At 43.9% G+C, this 24,065-nt stretch overlaps 1 protein-coding gene across 4 annotated transcripts in view; it reads right to left on the reverse strand.

Moving 5' to 3' along the window:
- Kcnk2 (potassium two pore domain channel subfamily K member 2) overlaps positions 1 to 24,065 on the reverse strand; it is a 176,751-nt gene that overhangs the window by 16,810 nt on the left and 135,876 nt on the right. For all 4 annotated transcript variants that reach the window (XM_050148294.1, XM_050148295.1, XM_050148293.1 and 1 more), the window contains one exon: positions 20,305 to 20,444. In XM_050148294.1, coding sequence (XP_050004251.1) covers positions 20,305 to 20,444 — 140 coding nt within the window. The remainder of the gene's footprint in view (positions 1 to 20,304; positions 20,445 to 24,065) is intronic.

Genomic DNA, 24,065 nt, shown 5'->3' on the forward strand with positions numbered 1-24,065 from the left:
AGGAGCCCACAAAAAAGAGAGAAAGAAAGAAAGAAAGAAAGAAAGAAAGAAAGAAAGAAAGAAAGAGAGAAAAGAGAAAAGAAAAAAAAAAGTAGCCCGAGCAAGCCCAAGGGAGAAAGCCAGTATGTGGCATTTCTCCCGGCTGCTGCTTCAGTTCCTGCCCTGACTTCCCTTTATGATGGACTACAACTGTAAGCTAAATAAACCCTTTCCTTTCAAAAACAAATATTAAGGTTCAGCATGACTGCTGGTCAAATACAGGGCTCAAACAAGTACAAGAGAACATTTTGGTCACTCTACCCACTGCTCTTGGTCCATGGAGAGAAACCAGGGACACTTTGTATATAGGAGTGTGTGTGTGTGTGTGTGTGTGTGTGTGTGTGTGTGTGGAGGCCAGAAGTCAGAGTCCATGTCTTTCTCAGTCACTAATTGATGCAGGATGTACTGGTTACTTTTATATCAACTTGACACAAGTGAGAGTTACGGGGAAAGAGGGAACCTGGATTGAGGAAATGGCTCCATCCGATTGGCCTGTAGACAAGACTGTGGAGCATTTTCTCCGCAAATGATTGCTACTGAAGGGTTCAGTCCACTGTGAGAGGTACCATACTGGGGCAGGTGGTCTTGGGTTGTATACAAAGGCAGGGTGAGCAATCCACGGAGAGGAAAAGCTAGTGAATAGTGTCCCCCCCCCCCCACCGTGGTTGACGCTTCAGTTCCTGCCTCCAGGTTCCTGCCCTGCTGGAGCTCATACCTTGCTTCCCTTGTCAATGGACTGATGAGGACGGATAAGGAAATACTTTCCTCCTCAAGAGGCATTTGGTATGGACTCTATCACAACAAGAGAAATCTAAGAGGCAGGATTTCTCACTGAACCTGGAGCTCATCAACCTGCCTGGGTTGGCTGGAACTCCACCTTCTCTAGTTCCCTAGTGCTGGCATTACAGACACATGCCTCAGACATATGCCACTACCATGGTAGGCTTTGATGTAGCTGCTGGGGCTCCAAACTAAGGTCTTCTGTCTTATCAACTGAGCCATCTCCACACCCTCTGAGACTCAGAGTTTTATTATCCTCTACCTCAAAGCTCTGAGAAGAAAATATAACTGTTTTTATACCTTAGACATAACCAATGTGGGAAGGGTCATCCGGCCAGAAACCTATAAGGACATCTTATAGTAGGCATTTGCTACTAGGATTCACGTTTGTAATTGGAGAAAGAAGACCACAGAAGGGTAAAACAAATCCCAAGGGATATGTGACTCAGCCAATGTTATGAACCCCTGCCGCATGAAGTAAATTCAACATTGGTGCATGTGTATGTATGTGTACATGTGTGTGCATGTGTGTACATGTGTGTGCATGTGTGTACATGTGTATGTGTGTGTGTGTCTTAAAAGAGGAAGAACACACAAAGCAATTTATTTTGAAAGTCTGATTTTACACACTTAGCTCTCTCAATTGCCCGATTTACTATGTATACAGTGACTGCCTAATTAAAAGTGTTCAGGGAGACTGGCTGATAATGTCACGAAGGAGGATATGGGCAATACAGAGTCCTGGGCAGAACGATGGGCATGAGAAGGGGTTTGCAACTCAGAAACCTACTTGAACCAGCTGAAGGGAAGAGCCCTGCCCCAACAGAGCTCACACACATAGGACACACAATCACACAGAATAACATAAACTGTGATGAAGTAAGATCAAGATGAAAGTAAAGCCAGGCATGATGACACACACCTGAAATCTTAGCACTTGGGAAGTGGAGGCAGGAGAATAATGAATTTGAAATCAGGCTGGGCTGCAATATTAAGCATAAGGCCCACTAGGGCCACAGAAGACCCAGTGTCTTACTCAGGGTTTCTATTGTGTGAAAAGACACCATGACCATGGCAACCCTTATAAAGAAAAATATTTCATTGGGGCAGTCTCAGAGTTTCAGAAGTTCAGTCCACTATGATCATGGCAGCAAACAGGAAAAGAACTGTGTGTCACTGAGCCTGGGTTGAAGCATCTGAGCCCTCAAAGCCCACCTCTACAGTGACACACTTCCTCTAACAAGGCCACACCTACTCCAACAAGGCCACCTAATAGTGCTACTCCCTGTGAGCCAAGCATTCAAACACATTCCTATTCAAACCACCACGCCCTGTCTCACAATAAGTGCGACAGAATGAAGACTTCCAATGAGATCCTGAGAGGAGGGATGGCTTGGGCTGAGTGCCGGGGACTATTGACTATTGGCAGAGATGTGGCAGTACATCTGTGACCTGAATGATCCACGGACAGCAGGGTGACAGGTAGACAGCCGTGGGCTTGAGGCCATGGTTCCACACGGGGAAGAGATGGAACTGATGTGTCATGGAGCCTGGTGTCCAGAGCACTGAGAGAATCCCCCAGGTAAACCCTCAAGATGGGGCTGAGAAGTCAACAGAACACAGAGTATATGAGATTACCAGTCGTGTAAAAGATTTTCAACTTGATTCTCAGAGCCACACGGAGAATTTTAAAATTCAGAATAAAACTATCAGATTTGAATTTTTTTTTTTAAAATTTGCCTTGAGTTGACAAAATATTCTGTGGACAAGTAGAACACCTACTGTAATTTATGATCACGTTGTTCTAACACTTAGAGCACAGAATGACAAAGGCGGCTTCTAAGCCCTCAGAGTCCTGTGATCCGGGTAGAATGCAGAGGGCAGGGCAGATGTCCTCGGTGGGAGGCTGGACAGGAACGTCCCCCCTTCACTGTTCCCAACAGACAGTGATCTGTTACAGGCTATGAGCTCTCAGCAACGGGAAGCAGAATTCTAAATAGAATTCCTGGCATGCTGATTGGACAGACTCGGCCATGGGCATCTTATGTTCCAATGCAATGGATCTCTGAGGGCAGAATACTTAAAGATCATTTTTTCCTTAAATTTTATGCTCTGCTCTGTGATGACAAATGACTTTGCAAGATGCTATATGACAGATATTTTGCAAGAAAAAAAAAGAAGAAAAAACTGCCACATTTACTCTTTTCAGAGACATGAGATCCAAGACACACAGGCTGCTCTTCAATTGTTTTTTCTATGTGTGCATGGGAGGAGACGATGTTTGAGTGTTCATTTAGAACCGTTACGACTGTATGTGTCCCAATAAAGAGCAGAAAGCTTTGCGAATGATATTTAGTAAGCTTGGAAGAAGATTTTAAAACTGTTTGAAAATCTCTCAAAGGAAGACTTTCGACAAATTTGAACAGAGCCAGCCCTAAAAATGACAGTATGATATTGGTGGAGCCAGCATTTTCCAATGCCATTTGCACATTTAGCAAACGATGAAATCAAATATTATGTCCCTTTTCACTGGAGTCTGTGTATCTACAGAAGTCTCCATTTTCAGACACAACAGCCGTTAAGTTAAAAATCAAAATAGCCCTAGAAAGCAAAATTAGGACTATGTGTAACAGAGTTAAAACAATATCTAAGAATTAACAAAGCATATGCATTACACTGATGTCATTATCAATTTTTACCAAGAAAAACAAAGCTTCTCTATTATGAAAAAGTACGATTAAAATATGTAAAAGCAAGCTCACGTTCATTTTGTTAACACTCAGTTGTTTGCATGTGTTTTGAAATAGTATCTTGCCTTTTAGATCAGGGACACAGTAGCATGTTTGTATAATATGCAGATAAACATGGAGAGGCACACATGGAGAGGCCAATTCCTTTCTCCTGGTGACTTACTAAAACCTGGAGGTGGCTGGAGTAGAGAGGTGGATTGATGGGAGTCACAGACAAGGCAGGCTGTGCTGTGGGAACGTTGGATCGGGTGGACTGAAGGGGTCCTGGGGTCCATGGATCTGAGTGATGGTGTGGAGACACAGTGTGAGGTAAGAAATTAGAGGTGCTGTGGCCATGGCATCAGGAAAATCTCTGACGCCTGAGCCACGAGGGTGAGGAAGAACAAAATTTAACAAGTGACAAAAAGTCTTTTGCCATGAGCTAATGGATGGGTGATGTTTCCCAAAAAATGGGGACATCACTGGATGCTCTGCAGAAAGGACACTGGGGTGTCGTGTGAGTGATGACCAAGCGGAGATAATAAACGACAGCTCGGGAGTGCACAGCCTCCCGAAGATCTCCCTCAGCATCCTCACATTGTGACCTTTGCTGTAGGTCACCACTCACTTGGATGTTGACATCAGAGACTGAATCCCTCACCATGGCCCAGTTCTGTCGCATTACCCAACACTATGAACTGAGTTACACTAAGTTCCTGTCTTAGTCATCTGATCCCTCTGGCACCATTCCTTCATCTTCCTAGCATCCTATAAAATTTCCCTTCCTTCAAGTATTATTGGTGTATTTAATGTATTTAACTCTACTGGAGTGTGTGTCTCAGCTCCAGGAGTCTGCCAGGCTCCTCCCTGGGCTCTCATCATCATGTGAGCAGGCCCAACATGCTATCTTCTAACCACTGGCATTGATCTCAACGCCTGAAATAGAGAGGTTAAAATCTCAAATCATTATCATACAAACAAACTAGTCTTTAAACTATTCACCGTGATTGGTTGTACAATATCCATTATCAACTTGAGCCAGTGAGGAGTCACCTGGGAGACTCAGCTTTGGCTGTGTGTAGGAGGGAGTTTCCATAAACGATTAACTGAGGGGAGAAAACAGACACTGAATGCAAGAGGCACCAGCCCATGAATAAAACGTGGGAAAGGGAAAACCAGTGCCATACCCAAGAATACACCCCCCCCCCTTCTCTGACTCCTCATCCACCGAATTATGAGGAAGCAGCCTCTCAGTGCCACGGAGAGGGGTTTGTCACGATGCCCACTCTTCCTTCCCTTCCTTCCTTTCCCTTTCCCTCCCTTTCTCTCTCCCTCTCCCCTCCCACCCACCCACCCACCCAGCCATTCTTCTTCCTTTCCTTCCCTCCCTTTCTTCCTTCTCCCTCCTTCCCTTTCCCTCCCTCCCTACCTCCCTCTCTTCCTTCCTCACTCTTTCCCTCCCTCCCTTCCTTCTCTTCAGGATGGACTCCATCCCTGAACCACAGGCAAGAACAGATCCTTTTCCCCTAAGTTGTTTCTTTTATTTTTATTATAGCAGCCAAAAGGGCCTAATACATCTACTAATGTTTGAACACAGTAGAGGCAGTATGGGGATATTTTACACCTGAAAGCCATTATGTGGAGCCTGTATTCACATCAGCACACTGGAGACTCTGTCCCAGGCAAAGTAGATATGGATTCTTTTTCTCTATAGAAGGCACAGGAAAAGTTGTTTCTGCTTTCCTGGCTAAACTAGTCTCTGATAAAGTACATTACCAGAATAGTGCAGATGTCAGCTGCGGCTGGGGTGCTTGTGTGAAACACAGGACAGGATGCACAGGAGAAGGAGCGCTGGAAGAGCATCCCCACTCCGCTGCTCTCCTGCTGCTCCTTGCAGAGGCTTACGCATTCATTTCCAAATCGATGCTCTACTGGTTCTGAAATATTTTTACCGTGTTCTAACTGCACAGCAGTGTGCTGAAGAAAATATTCATGAGACCTAGGAGGAAGTATTTTTCCAACTTCTTTTTCAAAGGAGAAACTGCTTCCAGAAATTTCTCTTCAAAGTAAATTCTGCAGGGACTGAGGATGGCTCAGAGGTTGAGGGCCCTGGCTGCTCCTTCAGAGTTCTGTTCCCGGCACCCACAGTGGAGCTCACAACCATCCATTTTCAGAGGATGTGATGCCCTCTCTTGGCCTCTGGAGGCACAGGTATACATGCAGGAAAAAAATACCCAAATGTAGTAAATAAATATGTATGCTTCCTATTCCTACATATACATAACATTAACTTCACTTTGAGTAAATAGTTTTAATGATAGTGTTTAGAAATGTTTTATACATAGATGGTTTGTGTTTGTGCCTCGTACATTATTCACAACTATTGGGAATATTAAGTTAATATAGCTCATGTTTACCATATAGAGCAATATATAATCTATGCACTACAGGATACAAAACAGCAATAAATATAATGCTATATTAATAACATAAGCATTATTAGATATGCTATACATAATTTGTATTATTATATACAGTGGTTTTATATACAATCATCTATATTGTACTGTAACATATGCTGATATGCAATATAAATCTACCTGTGTACTGTGGTTATGCTATGAAGCACTGGTCTGGAGAAGCGCCTCTGTCGTGATCCCGAGTTGGGACGGTCATGACTCACACTTTTGTCTCCTTAAGAACAAGTCGAAAGCTTTTAGAGACAATCGGGAAGACAAAAGCGTAGTCACAGAGCATGTGCACTTTCTAAACCCGGCAGTGTCTCCCACCCTATTTTAATGAGGGAAGGCAGCAGAGAGGGTCTAATGAGGCAGAGTGTTCCTGAACACCATGAAAGCGCTCCCGGCTGCCATTCACAAGCCAAATATAGCACTGAGAAATTAGTCCTCAGAAATACTGCCTGCTGCCGGGACCGCTGTCTGACAGGCACGGGGCTGTAGTCTTCTTACTGTGGCACAGACACAGGAAGAAAAGGGAGAGAATAACAGAAGAGGCGACGGGGGCAGGGATGTGGAAAGGGCTAGCTTCTCCCCATAGAAGAGTGGGATTGCTCCTGAGCCAAGTGTCCAAGCGATGCCTCGGCTCTGGCTGTGCACCTGCTGGCTTGCGTGTCTAGAACTTGGGGAAAACAGTGACTCTGAATGTGGCTACTGGTATCTGGAGGACAGAGTGGCTGGAACCATACCTTGTCTTTGGTGATCAGAGCTGCCTGCAGTAGACACCCACACCGTATGAGAAGAAAGAGACTCTATCAAGACAGAAAGAACCTGGAATCCCCAATCCCCCGTCAGTCTTAGCAGACAGGCTGACTTCCACATTTGGTCCTTACAGCATCACTCTATATCTCCGACAACACCATTTGATCTATTTCTGTGCCCATATAGCATAGAGCTGAGCAGCACAGAGTCTCTGTTATATCTCACTATGGTTATTTTAAGAAGCCTGTATTACAGATAGTACTTCAGGAGCAAGGAATATTCTGGAAGGTTAAGAAGAGCAAGAGGGAGCAATGTCATATCTCCCTTTTCTCCAGGACTTTATGGATACTGTCTCTTCAGGACTGTATAGACACCATTGCTATTCATCTTTGATGAAAATAAACCAAGCTTCATTCTCTCACACAATAAACAACTGCTTAGAGGGGGTGAATTTGATGGGCATTTTGCCTTGGTCTGATTCTGACGTCTTCAAGGCTTTAAATAAAGCTCAGGGAGGCTTGAGTTATCCCCAAGTTCCCCCTCCACTAAACCCTTTATCTTTTCAGTCTGATGAGCCTGAAACTTGCACTTGTAATTTGCATAACAGAAAACAGAAACTTCCAGGGAAATAGAAGAGAAGCGGGAACTGGGGATTCTAGATTCCCTTTCGTGTAGTCTAAACAATTCATCAAACCACCAATTTCTCGAGCAGGCCACCCGTAGGCATGTATCCCAGCACTTCAGTACACACAGGCTACACTATCAGTGGGTGGTAATAAATGGTGGCATGGGGAACAGATCAGAGGCAAAAGATATAAACATATAAATCCAAACCCTCTCCTGCCTCATTTAACCATGTCTAGTCAGAAACAAGCAGACTACAGGGAAAGCTAAGTAGCTCAGGATTGTATTTATAAATAACAATCATAACTAAAATATTCCATCTTAGACCCCTGGCACTAAGGTCATCTAAGGTTACATCTCACCTGCACCAGAATGGCTAACATCAAGAAGACAGATGACAAGGAATGCTGGCTGCCTGGGATGTGAGGAAAGAGATTCCTTATGTGAAGAAGTGAGGTGTGTAAACTGGTACAGCCCCCATGGAAATCAGTGTGGAAGTTTCTCTAAATGCTCAAAGCAGAACTACCTATGACCCACTCTTGATCACATACCATATGGGTGCTATAATACTCCTATAGCAAAATGTACCTATCCATATTCACTGCAGGTCAATTTATAATAGCTGGGAAGTGGATCTGCCCAGATGCCCATCAACTGATTCACAGATAATGAAATTGTGGTACATATATACAATGGGATTTTATTTAGGTACAAAGAGAGATGAAATTATGAATTTTCAAATAAATGGGTGAGCCTGGGAAGTACTGAGTGATGTAACCCAGGCTCCAAAAGACAAACATCATATGTTCTCGCTTCATAATTGGACCTCAGTTGGACCTCAATGTAGAAATTTTAGACTTCTGTGTTTACCTGGGAATGCCTGCAGAGTCCACAAAGTTAGATAGGGGACACTGAGCAGAGGGAAGAGGCCTTCAATCAGGGAGGGAAATGCTTTCTCCAGTGGAAGAAGAGGGATACTCGGGGTGGGAAGGTATAAGTGGAGATGGAGAAGATGAAGAAATGGGAAAAAATGTTTGCTGTGGGGTAATGCCCTTGTATGCCTTAAAGATGTGCCACTTACATTGGTTTAATAAAATGCTGATTGACCAGTAGCCAGGCAGGAAGTATAGGTGGGGCGACCAAAGCTAAGAGAATTCTGGGAGGAGGAAAGGCAGAGAATCAGTCACCAGCCAGATACAGAGGAAGCCAGATGAGAATATCTAACTAAGAAAAGGTACCAAGCCACATGGTTAAACATAGACAAGAATTATGGGTTAATTTAAGTTTTAAGAGCTAGTTAACAATAAGCCTGAGCTAACAGTTCAAACAGTTTATAATTAATATGAGCCTCTGTGTGTTTCTTTGGGACTGAATGGCTATGGGACTGGCTGGGACAGAAACTTCCATTTACAAATGTTAACTAAAACTAAGGAAGTATGAAAAAGCCATATTAGAACCATAGTATTTTGTAAGCTCTTAAAAATAAAAGTAAGAAGGGTTTAAATTGAAGTAGCTTGGATAACGATGGTCCCCAAAGCCATAGTTTATCCAAGAAACATCCCAGTGCTAGGTGTAGGACACCTCCTTATGAGTTGTTGACTAGAGTCGTGGTTTGAGTGAGAAATGTCCCATGTGAGCTCCTGTACTTGAACACTGGTTTCCCAGATGTTGTTCTTGTTTAGGAGGTCAAAGAAGGTTTAGGAGGTAAAGCCTTGCTGGATGAAGTATGTCAGTGGAAGCGGGATTTGATGCTTTATAGCTTAGTTCACTTCCTGTTCTCTCTGTCTCTGCTTCCTGTGTATGGATAAGCTGTGATTCTCACTGCTCCTTGACTATCAAGTCAGCATTGCACTCCTCATTGTTTGCCTTCTCTACCACGATGGACTTGATCCTTCTGGAACCATGAGCCAAAATAAACCCTGTCTTGCCCAACTTGCTTTATGATTTTTAGATATTTTTAGGACAGCAACAGAAATGGAACTAATATGGTCAGAGATTCCCCAGAACCACCCAAACAACATAGGCTATTGCACTTGTTCTTAGCTACACACCTGGAATACACATGACCCCTTTGCTAAAAACATCACACACTTTAATTACAGCACATAGAATCAAGCTGGGGCTTAGCTGAAGATTTTTTTCTGATGGCTAGTTTCCATGATGCCAGGATGTCATATGCAGGCTACTGGGGGACAAAAGTCATTAACCATCTTACCCAGCTGTGAGACCCACAAGTTACCATCTGCCAGGCAAAGGGAGCTCACCAGTGCAATAGTGAGATGACTGTTAGGTGGTAACCACCCATTGTCTGGTTGGATTTGAGGACTCAGGAATTCATACTTGGTACAGAAGAATCAGTCAAAGGTCCATGGTTGGGGAGGTCATAGGCTCTAGAGGAGACCTACTATTGCTGTTCTGCTATGTTGACACTCTAGCAAACTGTTTTCTAAATATTTATGTTTATAACACAGATTAGAGTTAATCTCAGTCTTGGTCAGAGAAGCTCTTGACTTGAAGTGAGCAGAAGTTAAGGCATAGATCCCTAACTGGTGAAAGTTCTGGGAGTAAGTGACCATTGGGTGCTCATCCTAAGTGGGACCTCTCAGAGACTCCAAGAACATCACAGAAGAATGGGTGGAAAGACTGTAAGAGTCAAGGAAGGTAGAGATGCTGGGCAATGATATCTTGCAGACATGGTATGAATGCTCTACCCATCAGGTCACCACAGCAGGTGTCCACAAGGCAACACAAGACTAAGCCTATCAACATTCCATCACAGAGCAGGGAGGGGCTCCTAAGGCCCTGCCCCTCAGTGAGAAGCCCTAGGCAGTTGATGGTTGCTAGAAGGAGGAGCATGCTTCCTCAGTGGTGTAGCTAGAGACAGGTGTCCTTGCTGAAGACAATGAACTCCTTGCTCACACTCAAGTACATATTCCAAATAAATACAGCAATGCAGAAACAAAGGAAACGTGAAACCAGGAGGGGATTTCCTGGGAAGAAGGTGGAGTTATCGATAACATATTTGTAATGAAATTGTGAAAAGATAAATTTAAAACCAACAGCCTCATGGAGAATGTTCTTCACGTTCAAAGCTGTTGCAGTCATGTGGCATTTCACACGGGGGAGACAGGATACATTTCAACACAGCAGAACGTCCATTAATCATTTTATCATCCCTGTGTCTGTGCATGGCTCCACCCCCACCCTCTTTCATCTCCAACACAGTGTCCACGCTGTGACACTCACCAGCTGATCATACAGATCCCCGCCCTCCTGCAACTTTCACCTTAAAGGCAAATGCTATGACCATTCTCTATTTCACTAGGTTCTCTCAGAACCTGTTCAAATGCTACACAGAACACGAGCCCTCAAGATCCCCCTGATGAATGAACAGTCCCAAGACAGTGAGAAGTACGGTCTTCAGTGCATACAGAACATTTAGAAACAAAGGCTGTGCAGATTCCCAGGGACCCGTCCTGAGTGAGCAGCCAGAATGCAAGAAGGCAGGTGCACTTGCCATTCGACACGGCTCGCACAGCCGCACTTTCCACAAACCAGCCGCCCCACTTCACTTCGATTCTTATCTTGATGCTTCTATTTTAATAAAAGCCATCTGCAGGCTTTTGTCTGGTTCCCTTTGGCTCTTTTGAGACCAGATCTCACTCCGCAGCCCAGGCTGTCCTGGAATTCACTATGTAGCCTAGGCTAACCTGACCTCACTCAGAGCAGCCTTCCTGCCTCCATCACTCTCAGCAGAAAACCTCAAGGGGATAAATACTGACAATTGTGTCTAAGCTTGTCTGAGTTGGGAACAAAGGCAAAACACAGATTTGACTGTGGCACACAAACTCAGAATACTCCAAATCGTGGTTACTATTTTCACTCTTTCTTTGAGCTAGAGAAATAACAGCTAGAAGTTTCTAGAACAGTCATGATGGGGAGGGGCTCATACCAAATAAGCTCTGCCCTGCCTCAGCATCAGTGGTTTCAGGCAGCAAAGGCTCATTTCTGACTCTCTCCAGACACCCAGAAGTCAGTGAAGAATCTGTCCCCTGGGGTCACACAGAGATTGGGTTGATACAGTCCTGTCTCCTTGAGGTGACTGTACCAAGAGCAAGTGAGACCTCAGGGGGCCACAGGAACAATTAGTGCATCCAATTTGCTCAGTTCTGCCTACACTTGCTGCCCAGCTCTATTTTAGTGACTCACCAACCACAAGGGAAACAGAGGTGACCTTAAAGCATGTCTGGGAAGGGAAGGCACACGGAAGCACAGCACTGGTCACCAATGCCTGCCACTTTAGTCAGGGAAAGAAAGGGCGACTCTTTTCTCTGAGACCCGAGATTGTGTTACCCATTGTCATGATGTGCACATATGCCTGCAAACACAATCATTAATAGGAAGTTGGTTTATTGGGTTCAAACCGAACGTGACACAGGAAGAGATAAATTTCCTCACTATAGTTAGGACACCACCCATTGACCACTAGACAGCCACACTTTGGTGAAAAAAAATGACCATAGAACTTGAAACCTCAGAGTGCCTCCTACTCTTGGCCTCGAACAACCACAAACACTCGTTTGGAAAGAATCCTCTGGTATCTGGGAAGCAGGAGCAGCAAGTGAGGCGCTTACTGTGCAAGCATTAGACCTTGAGTTGGATCCCAGCAATCACATAAAAGCCAGGAGGGCTGGTGCCCGACTGTAATCCCAGCATTGGAGTGGCAGAGGCAGAGGGATACATGGGGCTTGCTGGCCAGCCAGTCTATCCAAATCAGTGAGCTCCAGAGTCAATGAGAGATCCTATTCCCCCAGATAAGGGGAGAGAGACTGAGGAAGACATCAGATATCAACCCCTGTATACACACACCACACACCTGCACATCACACACACACATACACACCAACATACATACCACACATATACACCACACCACACACACTACATGTAGACACCACACACACCATACACATAACATATACACACACATACAACACACACACCTACCACACACCACACACATACCATACACACACTACACACACCACACATGCACACAACACATATACCACACACACACTACAAGTACCACACATGCACACAACACACATACCACACATACACCACACACACACCACATGCACACAACACACATACCACACAAACCACACAAACACACACCACTTGAGGTTACATGTATGAACATCAGGGAGTGGGTGTGTAGAAAATGGGCTTTATTTCAGCTCTAAGAATGAGAAAGCATGCTACTTTGGGATTTGATGAGCGAGCTCAGAAACAATTTTGAAAGGTAAGTTGGTGGTGGCCACCTTTCTGGACACAAAGTCTCAGTGATGGTTTACAAACAGTTAAACGGGGTAGACAACATTAGGTCATCCGGGTGCAATCATTCTCTATAATGTAATCTCTACAGTAAATGAGATTGCTTATACACTGTCTGGAGGCTGAGGCAATTGCCTTCCTGTTGTACTGCCTACAAGCCAAGAGCAGGAACCGCTTGGGTTTCTATTGGCAGACAGCGGTCTGAAACACGTGAAGTGGAGAAGACACGCCTTCTCAATGGTGTCTGACCTAACATCTCAAAGGAAGAAAAGAAAAATCCAGAATATATTACTTAAGGTGGTAATTAGGACACTGTCACTTTATTAGCAAAGGTAAGAATCTGTATGGATTCTTCCTCCATTGAGACAGCAAGATCCAGAAAATCTGTGGGTTGAATTCAAGAACACAATTAAGAAAATAGCTTTCTGAGTAGATTTAAATAACACTTAGTAAAAACACATGTTAGATTCACAGAGTAGCTAAAACATTTAAAAATTTATATACTCATTTCCCATAAAATCTTCTGGACTTGTATTTTATAATGGAATTCTGCCAATATATACAGGAGCAAGGCTTTCTTGTTTTTTTGTTTTGTTTTTGTTTTTTTGTATTTTGTGCTTGCTTATTATTTCAGCCACTTAAACTGTTGGTATGGAAAGCACAGGGCCATAGAACAAAAACATGTATTGGAGCTGTGCACAGAACAGCATGAGGTGCTGCACAGATGGCAAACACAGAGCTTCACAAAAGGCTTTACTTGTATTTTACAGTGTGTGAGTATGTGTGTGCACGTATGTGTGTGCATGTGTGCATGTGTATACATGTGCATGTGTGTATGTGTATGTGTGCCTATGTGTGTGTGCATGTGTGAGTGTGTGTGTGTATGTATGTCCACGGAGCCAAAAGAGGATGTTGAATCCCTAGAATCTAGAGGTACAAGTCATTGTAAGCTGCCTGATGTGGACACTGGAAGCCAAACACAGGTCCTCTGCAGGAGCAGCAAGAAATTTTAAGTTGGCTCTCCAGACCATAATAATTTGTATCATTGTCATTAGAATCAGGGAAGAAATCAAGCAGGCACCTAGGGAAGCATTTGGCCACAACACAACGTACCCAAAATATGCTTATTCAGTTGTAAACAAAGTACTACCACCCCTGTTTCATGAGGAAATGGAGACTCCAAGTTCTAGATCCTTCCAGTTCTAACTCACAGTTCTGTGGGCTCCATATCCCATGAGCATTCAGAAATCATACAGATGATGATAGAACCATTTCTTGTAGACAAAAGGAAAAAAATTCCACTTAGAAACTAGCCAGTGTACTGGCACCTGCCAGTTACTATTTTCTTGGGATAACTACAGTCTTACCTTAGTCGTGTGATTTTTTAACTTTATTTACTTTTGATGAGTATGTGTAGGGTGTGCACGTGCATAGATATGCAGGTTCACATGTCTGTGGACACATGTTTGCGGGTGTACCTACATGCAGAAGTTGACAACGGATGTCCTCCTTTGTCGCTATCCACTTGACATGACGAGGCTGAGTCTGAACTTGAACTTGCTGACTCCAGCTGATCTAGCTACCGGCTTGCTCTGGGGATGTCTCTCTGCCTCCGTGGTGCTGGGGTTACAGAGGGCAGCCATGCCTGCCCTGCATTGATGTAGGTCTAGGGATCCAAACTTGGATCCTCATACTTGTGCACCAGATACTCCTATGTTCTCCTCTGCTGACTCTCCCTCTTGATTCCTTCTTTACCCAATAAATAAGCCACAGAGCCGAGACTGAGACAACAATGAGAAGAACTGTCCTTAGTGTAATGGGGCTGGAGTCAAATACCAACGAGCAAAGGTTTATTAAAGCCTAAAGCTCAGATCTTGTACTCTGGCATAATGAGAAGCATCTTCATCTCCATGGGATGTGAAAGTCTGGATTTCATTAGCACGTCATACCTGCCTCTATTCTATTTTTAAAATAAGACTTTTAATAAGATTAAGAAAATGCGTGATGCATGTATCTTCAGTCATATAACACTTCAGTATGGGGAAAGGAAATATCTCCAATGCATATACACACTAAATATATACTGGAGAAGTCTTAGGGTCATGTAGAGCAAGTCTGGAGTCTATCTTCAGCTGGTCATCTTTAACTTCTTTAGAATCTCAATAGCAGAGAATGTTAGAAAGATTTAAAAAATATACTAACCCACATTGTCCTTCCCCTGCCGTATGTTAGAAATTAAAGTAAAAAACTACAATGTCAACCATACAATCTGGAAGTGGAAATGAGACAGAGAGAGAGGGAGGGGAAGGAGTAAAGAAAGGAGAGCGGAGAGGGAGGGAAGCAGGCAGGGGTGAGAAAACAAAACAAAACAGAAAAACGCCTATGTTAGAAATTGTGTGTGATAAGCCTAGAGGAGCATCTTAGGAGATGGCCACTGTGTTCTACAAGCCCCACAGAATGACACTTCCACACAGTTCCCCAGGAGTGAAACCCAAGTGGCAGCCACCCCACAGGGACATGAGCCACCTCATTCATCTGATCACGCGATGTTGGCTTTTACTGTGGTTCATTTTCTCTTCCACTGTCCTTAGCCAATGCGATGATCCATCATTTTATCATCCTCTGAAAACCTCCCTTGTCTCCTCGGCAGAATCTGCCAGCATAGGATCCATTTAGCCATGTGAGTCTCCACCTTGAGCTTCAGCTCCTTCAAGGACTGCTTTGCCTCAGGTTTCGTTTTAATCTCTATGGTTGTCTTGTTGGACAAATCTTAATGAAGATATTTATCTATACTCACAGCCCTCATTGGCATTTATATAGCTATGACCCCCAAACTGTCTTCCCAGCCTCCATTTCCCCCATATATCTAGGCATGCAAAACCATTTTTTTATACTTGATTTATCACTTTGTTGGGGCCCAGCCTTGATGGGTTTGTACATTCCAGGGTAGGGGTGTTTGCATTAGAAACATTAGGCAGAATAGACAGATAGAAAAGAAATACAGAGATATAGAAAAGTACCAGGAGGGCAACTCAGTGAATACTGAAAACTAAATCCACCCACATTAATTTTCCATGCACTTATATACCCCAGTCCAAAAAGGGGGAAGAAGGCGAAAGACTGCTTTAACACGACACAAAGGATAAACACAACAGTTACTTGCTTTAACACCTGAGACATCAAGCCACTATTTCCCGAGGTAAGCATTCTAATGTTTTGGACAGGATATGCAGTGAATACACCGTAGACCAAGTATCCCATAGGAAGCCACTCTCTGGGTCAAACCTCCTGTTTTAAAATGAAGGGACAGGAATAGGCTTGAATTCTTTGACTTTTGGTCAGGGTGGAGCAGCTCCACCTCTATGGGACATCTTAATGTCCAAACACTAAGTAACCACACACTAGGTCAGCATACCTTGTTTGTAGCCACACCTGTTGTCAACAACTTTGAAAGAGTAAAAATAAGCTCAAACTCTCTGACCTTTGGTCAAAGTGAAACAGGACTCACATCTCTGGGCCTCCACATCACTTAAATGTAAAATTACCCACAAATTAATAAATGTCAACATGAAATTATCCTCTCCCTCCTAACTGTTCAATATTTCTTAATTTCCTGAGTTATTTCCTGTGGTAGATACCCTACTGAAGTTAGAATCACAGAAACCATCATTTGCTTTCTTTTGTTTTTGTTTGTTTTGTTTTGTATTCTCAGCACACAAACCACCAAGCATTTTTGGAATAAATACTTGATCTCTACCGCATTGTTACCGCAGACTCCCTGGACCAATCCCTCCCAGCTGTACACTCATCTGCATCTCCAAACTCGTCTTTCTCATTCTCGTCAAAGCATTTATTCCACTTCCCTAAAATCCTTCAGCAACTCCAGAGGCTTTTAGGGGAAAGTTGAAGCTGTTGTAAATGAGACATTAAAGCCTCGGGAGTTAGAAAGCAATTCTCAAATAAGAGACGCTGATCTGCTCCTGTTCTGCAAAATTTCCAGGACTCAGCCCAGACCTCCTCTTTAGCTTTCCATTTTCTGGACGTAATGTTGATCCACTAAGTTCTTTCATTGAACGGGTTTTGCACTATGACCCAGAGCAGAGTGCAGAGATCAACAATGCCACTATGTGTCCAGAGGAAGTAACATTTCTCCCCTGGTATTCTTGGGTCACTTCATGATTTTAGAGCCAGTTCACATTCTTTTGGGGGACCCGAGCACTAGAGGCCCCAGATGCTGGTTATTTTCTTAAATAACAGAAGACCAACTCACCAAAGTTGGGCTCTTAACTCAGCATCAATATTTTCAGAGATTAAAGAAATAGCATTTGCAAAGAAAGAAAGTTGCTTGGCCATCCATCCACAGTGTCCCTCTGTCCCTCTTCTGCGAGACGTGACAGGACTGCCAATCTATGTTGGGATACTGCTGCTGACTACCTCACACGGACTACAACCCAGAGTGCACACAGACGTCATGGCTTTTACATTCCGAGGTAAAGAGTAATTGACTGAGCAATGTCTGGGTTAGGGTTCATTCTTCCCTGCTTTGTTCCTAAGCAGGGACAGATTTTGTTTTGTGGCTGATGTGAGCTCACCTTATTTTGTTACACCTGAACTGGGTGTCAGTATATACCCTGTTGTGAAATAGCCCTTGTTTCCTAAATGGAAACATGATCTCCTCACAGAACAGGATATATGGGCTAATAAGGAAAACAATTAGTTCTATTCATATTTACTGTTAAACTCGGTCTACTTTCTATGGGAACTTTAAAAATAACAAAGGAGCACACTTTTCTGACATGCATACGTCTCCAGGAAAAAATAAACTCTTCCTGCCTTCCTTGAGAAACGCAGACCACCTAGAGTTATGTGCGGTGCTTCTGGATCAACGCCATAGTCTTCCATTCAGTGACTTCCTCCTCAGGCCCTTCGAATGGATTCACTAGACCAATGATGTTCACTTCAACGTGCTGAGGGAAAATGATGTTTTTCTTTACTCCCCAAATCTTCTATGATTATTCTATTAAAATGATTCCACCATGGAAACAACATATGGCTTAACATTCAAAACGATATAAACCCTTCATATAATTATCTATATCTGTTTGTATTTTATCACTATGGCTCAGCCATATTTCAAAATAATAATGCAATGCTTGGGCTTGTTAAGGTCCCAATGAGGAGCGGATGGAGGGCTTGTTAAATAAAATCAGTTTATTCTGAGTCGTAGGATTATCACTCGGGATCCTGAGTCCACACTTTGGTTTTTCTGTGATCCTATCCTTTGCTGAGCTGTGTCAAAGTTTAAATTATCTATCATCTTCTCGATGTGGTAGATAACTAAGCACTATGCCATTTATCAAATATTTGGTTCCTGATGCCCAAATTAGTTACACTGTGCCTTCTCCCCCACCAACACTCTTTGCTAAATTTGTGACCCTATTCTACATTTCTCTAAATTGATCATAAATCAGAAAATACACATCTGCTCAAATTAAATTCATTTTCCGTGGGTTCAACTGGAGCTGCTGCAGGTTGGGGCTCACACTGTCTCTTGCCACAGCCTCCCTCGTGGACGCTGTTTCCAGAAGGCACATGGCACTCAGAACACTGGGCAGCAGCCAAAAGGTCTGTGGTAAGGAGAAAAGTAGCCTCTTCCTTTAGCCTTCTCCATGGTGAGCTAGCATGAAAACACACTCGTACTTTTAGCTGAGAGCCAGGGAAGTCCTCCATGAATGGGGACATGACCTCACAGTCCACATGTAACGAACCCATTCTGTAAAAATGTATATCAATCTGGAAAGACAGCATTGTAGCCTGTATTCCAGCCTTCATCAATCCCTATGCAGAAGTGGAAACCTTCACAGTAACTGAATCTGGAGACAGGTTTTTCAAAGGCAGCTAATCAGATGGGGGGAAAAAAAGACTGGTGCCCAAATCTAATAACAGCCGTGTTCTTACACAGAAAAGAAGAGATGCTGACCTGCCTCTCTCTCCATCAGAGGGCCCAGAGAAATGGCAAAAAAGAGGCAATTTGCGAGCCAGGGAGCAAAGCCTCACCACGGCTCATGCCAGCTAGGACCCAGGCAAGCCCAGGAGTGAGGCCTCACCATGGCCCATGCCTGCCAGTACCCTCAAGAGTTAATGGCTTACAGAGCAGGGAGAAATAGAGCTCTTACTGCACTTGTTCTAGCAGCCCCAAACACTGCTGCAGTTGCTGTGCTTGCTACTAAGTATGCTACTCTGGAGAAGTGATCTGCTGCACTGGCAGTTTGTCCCCTGCAAAAATACCAAAACAAAGTTCTCAAGCTTAAACACATACCCTACAGCAACTTCACCAACTATATAAACATACAAAATCTCTCGCTACATTACAGCACGGTGGCCTCTAGATCTTCTTTCTGCAATCACAGTAGTATTAATGTATATGTATTTAATTTACTGCATATAATGTGTCACACAATAATATTTCCCTAACTATCAAAGTTCAAGCTTTAAGAGATGATTGTGTGTGCATGCAGACATGAATGTCAATATTTCAATGCATTTGAAAGTTATTTAGATGAACACCTGAGCTGCTTTCTTTATTACTATTATCTAAAATATTTCCTTGCTACAACGTCTTTTTATCCCTGAGAATTTCAAGATTCAGAACAGTATATAGAAAGTTAGAATAGACACCTCCCTTCTCCTCATTCCCAATTCCACATACCCCAAGCCCACAGCTTAGATCCTTTCTGGTCCATCCGAAAAGATGACTTTGGCCCATTTTAACATATGGAGCATTCTGTCTTGCTGATTTTCCCATGATAAAAAGTTTTTTGGCATATGGTGTAACTGAGACACAGACGGACACACTTAGACTTAATACATGAAATCCCAACGAGGCGATGTGCTACCCTCAGGACACAGTGCTAGGTAAATAACACTCTTGCTTGCTACCATGAACATGCAAGGTATTGATAAAAAAACTGCCTGACTTGACATGTTTCCAAAAAAGTAAGACAGAATTTGTAAAAGAAATCAAATTCACTATTTCTTATTTTATTCCCTTTCTTTTGGATGGACATTTAAAGAGGATATGTGCTTTTAAAAACCAAAGATTTAACACTGGTGCACCCTGGCCTGTGAACAGCAGATAATGAAATGGATGGACAGGCTGACTGGAGGAAGGCATCTGAGTGACACGGGCATAGACTGGAGAGACCTGTGACTCCCCTAGCAAAGCTGGCAAGTCCCACCAGAAAAACATACAATAGTCATAAACAAACAACTCTGCCACAGGGCAGAGAACCCTGATTGCTTTTTGGGCTAACGAGGGAGGGGGACTTGTTTGGAGGAGGGGGAGGGAAAGGGGAGGCGGCGGTGGGGAAGAGACAGAAATCTTTAATAAATAAATAAATAAATTTAAAAAAAAAAAAAAAAATAAACTAAATTCCTATTATAGAAAGCATTCATTATTCACTCTGCGGCACACTGATAGATTTTTCTCCCATTGCTCTGAATGGGACACAGCGTTTCACAATCCTCCACAAGTCCTCTACCTGGCTGCTGACTCCGCGCACCCTCAGCCTCACCTCTTCCTTTGTCTTCTTCGATATCACCCGCAGCCAGTCTCCGATCATGCTCAGGACGGCGGCAAAGTAAGCAAGCCCAACGAGGATCCAGAACCACACCACAGGCTTGTAGAAGTCCAGGTACTCGATGTCCGAGCCACCTGCCAGAGAAAGGCAAAGTCAGTCACACAATCGCAATCCCACGAGCCAACCACTGCGATCTCCACTCGTTGGCCGAACTGTGGTCCAAGGGCAGACCCATCGCCTTCTCCTCTGACCCAACCTCTTCCTTCACACTGAGATTCTCATGCTTGCTTACACAACTCTCAGGTTTTCATGGACAAGTTCAAAAAGTTCTTCTGAAGGATGTTTCCTTCCCTTTCTGGGTCATGGCAGCTGTCCCTGTGTCACTTACGGCTACCTGTCTCTCAGAGCTCAACTGCTCCATATGTATTAAGCCTCTCTCCATTTCCACTGAAACACTGTGAATTAGAGTCTGTTCCCACACCATGCGGAGGATCATTTACATCTTCCCACTGCCTATCAACCTGTGCCTTCCAGCAGATCGGCCATCTGAACCGGAAGGGGTTGACATCTTAAGTAGGAATGGTCTGGTAACAAGCTTGAAGCAGGGCAAGCAGGGGTCTGGGAAGAACTGATGTCTTTACAGGCAAGGCACCATGATTGTCTCTGAGGAAGTTCCATGACATCATCAATGTATATCTCCAGAAAGAATAAGAGGAAGAAGAGAAGTGTTCTTGAAGTGTTAAAGGAAATTTGTGTACTATGGGATTCTGCTGTGCACATTCCCAAACACCCTTCCATTCAGCACAACAAACAGTAGTTACACTGAAACGCTTATTTATTTACCAGAACAAGAAGACAAGGGCATGTCTTAAGAAACCCAACTTTAACCTGAGAAATACTCACACTGAGAATAGAAAGACGCCTTGGTGTACAAAGTGCTTGCACTGAGTTCAGATGCCCAGAACCAGTGTAAAACCTAGATATGAGCACTCACCTCTGTAACCAGGACTCCTACCCAGAGACGGGTCATAGAGACAAGAAAATTCTTAGAAGTTCCTGGGCTAGCATGGAATAAGCCGTAGTGAACTAGAGACACGTCTCAAGAAAAGGTGGAAGTGCACACACACACACACACACACACACACACACACACACACACACACACACATCTAAACAGGAAAGAAAGCCTCACATAGACAGTCACTCACAATAGAGCATATGGCGCTGTAGGACAAAGGTTACATAGTTCTGTGGAAGAACACAGAAGGCGGAAGAGAGAAGACAGGGAACTTTCAAGGGGTGAGTAGCAAGACATTGTGAGAAGGCACACTCTCTTCAAAGGATTCTTTCAGGGGCTCAGACAGCATAGGAGCAGTGAGGAGTCTATTTCTCTATAGGAATAGGGCGTATAAGATGATAAAGGCTGGACCCTAACTCAGTGGGGACTGGGTTATGTTTATAGGCGAGATGGCCTGTGTTCATGGCTGAATGCATTATCCAAAGGAACTTAGTGGCTGAAGCGGAAAGGGTGGTGGGAAGCCTCAAGAGACACTCTGATTGGGGAGCACCTGGGAAACGGCTGTGTTGAATGAGGGCAAGCCTGGGAAGGGGAGGAATGGAAGAAGTGGAGCAAAGACTGATGGGACAATAGTGATAGGATTGTCTCTGATAACCCCAGTGCCTTACTTGGGAGATAACCACTAGCTGCATAAGGGATAAGAGAAATGTTAACTAAAACCAACACAAATGATTTAAGTCAAGACTTGACAGGCTAGACAGACATGTTTAGAGACCAACATGTGGAATCACCATCAGAACCCTCTCATGTAGACCTACTGTACTGTGGGGCAGAGCAGGAAACAGCATCTTAGGACCAACTGCACAGACACTGGGCATGCGCAAACATTCGGCCCATGGCTGGGAGAAAACAGTGCACACCATGTTCAAATGTAAAGTATCAATGGAACATTCCTCTAAACAAATTGGACATTGCAGGGCCCTCAGAGATGTTTTTGAACGTGAAAGGAGCAAGACAAATGGTCCGAGAGGCTCTAGCAGGCAAAAAACACCGTGGCCAGACAGCCTGAGAACAGGTTAGAAAACACAGTGAGACGCTGCCTAAGACAGGCCCACTGGCAAATTCCATTTTTCAGATGTCTCCATTTCACTGAAACCAAATGATTTCCTTTCTAGGACTTTCCCTTTCACACCCAAAAAGAAATAGAACCAAAACCCCCAACTTCATCCAAGAGGCCAGGACTCTTCTAACACACAAGCGCACAGAGACTCTGAATCTAGCACACCCAAGCAGCCAGGACTCTAACACACAAGCGCACAGAGACTCTGAAACTAGCACACCCAAGCAACCAGGACTCTAACACACAAGCGCACAGAGACTCTGAAACTAGCACACCCAAGCAGCCAGGACTCTAACACACAAGCGCACAGAGACTCTGAATCTAGCACAGCCCACATGCTAGAGACGACATTTTATGTCCACTTCATAAACAGGATGTTACAGTTGCAAAGGGTGAGTTAGCTTCATCACCAAAAGGCCTATATTTGGGCAAAACGTTTAACCCAGAAGTTTTAGTGATTCAAAACCATGGAAAAAGCTTCTTCCCCTTTCATAATTACCACTCTTAAAATGAAATACTGGCAGCTAGATGATCTAAGAAGAAAAACTCCAAGACAGAAAGCATTGTCAGAGAACTATTCATGCTATTTGCTCCCCAAGCCCGAGACTTAGGAGTTTATTTGCACATTAATCAGCTCATTTGATGCAAAAAAAATCTTCCCTAAGTTAGTATATCTGTAATGTTGAGATAAGCTGATTTGGGAGGGGGTATTTTAAAACGAGGAAATGATTCTAAACTTTATACTTTTAGTTGCATGTATGTATACATAAGTACATGTATGTGCAAATGTGTGCAGGTGCCTGCTGAGGCCAGAAGAGGACATCAGACTCCCTGGAGCTGGAGTTAACAGCAGTTGTGAGCTGATGTGGATGCTGAGAACCAAACTCTGGTCCTTTGCAAAAGCAACAAGTGCTTTTAACCACCAGAAGTGCTTTTTTTTCATTCTTAACTATGAAGAGTATTAATTTTCTACCTATTTCATAGGAACTTGTCCAGGTGTCTCTTATTAGGACAGTAAAGTAGCTGGGAGTGGCAGCTCACATCTGTAATCTATCACTTGGGATGCTGAGATATGCCTGGGAGCTTAGAGCAGACTAGGGGACACAGTAAGGTACTGTCTAGAAACCATGAATGTAGATTGATGTCTCTGTCCTTGCTTGAATCCCCGGGACTGTCTCCGGTGTGGTATCGTGTGTCCCCCTGTGTCTTTTCCTCCCCTCACTGTTTGTGTTGCAGACTGTGGGATGTTACACCCTCCCTCCCCTCCTGGGTTCCCCACCTACTTGGCAGAACAGTTTCTCCACTTCGTTCTCTCCTTGTTGCCATAGAAAATGTGCACACAAGCTCTTTCCATTTTAGGAGCTTTCTGGCTCATTATAAGAGAACATACAGATAGCAATAAAAATACCAAAGAGGGGTGGAGGCAGACAGCTCCAGGAACCTCATCAACTTTTCCAAATAGTACAGGAAGTCTAAGCTTTCTGAGCCTCTTCCTGGATGTGACAGCCCCCCTTTGATCTCTCTCTCTCTCTCTCTCTCTCTCTCTCTCTCTCTCTCTCTCTCTCTCTCTCTCTCCCCCCCCCCCCCCCCCCCCCCCCCCCCCCCCCCCCCCCCCCC

The sequence above is a fragment of the Alexandromys fortis genome, unplaced genomic scaffold (assembly GCF_014885135.2).
Source record: "Alexandromys fortis isolate MF-2015 unplaced genomic scaffold, M_Fortis_MF-2015_v1.1 scaffold_62, whole genome shotgun sequence".
Taxonomy (NCBI): Eukaryota; Metazoa; Chordata; class Mammalia; order Rodentia; family Cricetidae; genus Alexandromys; species Alexandromys fortis.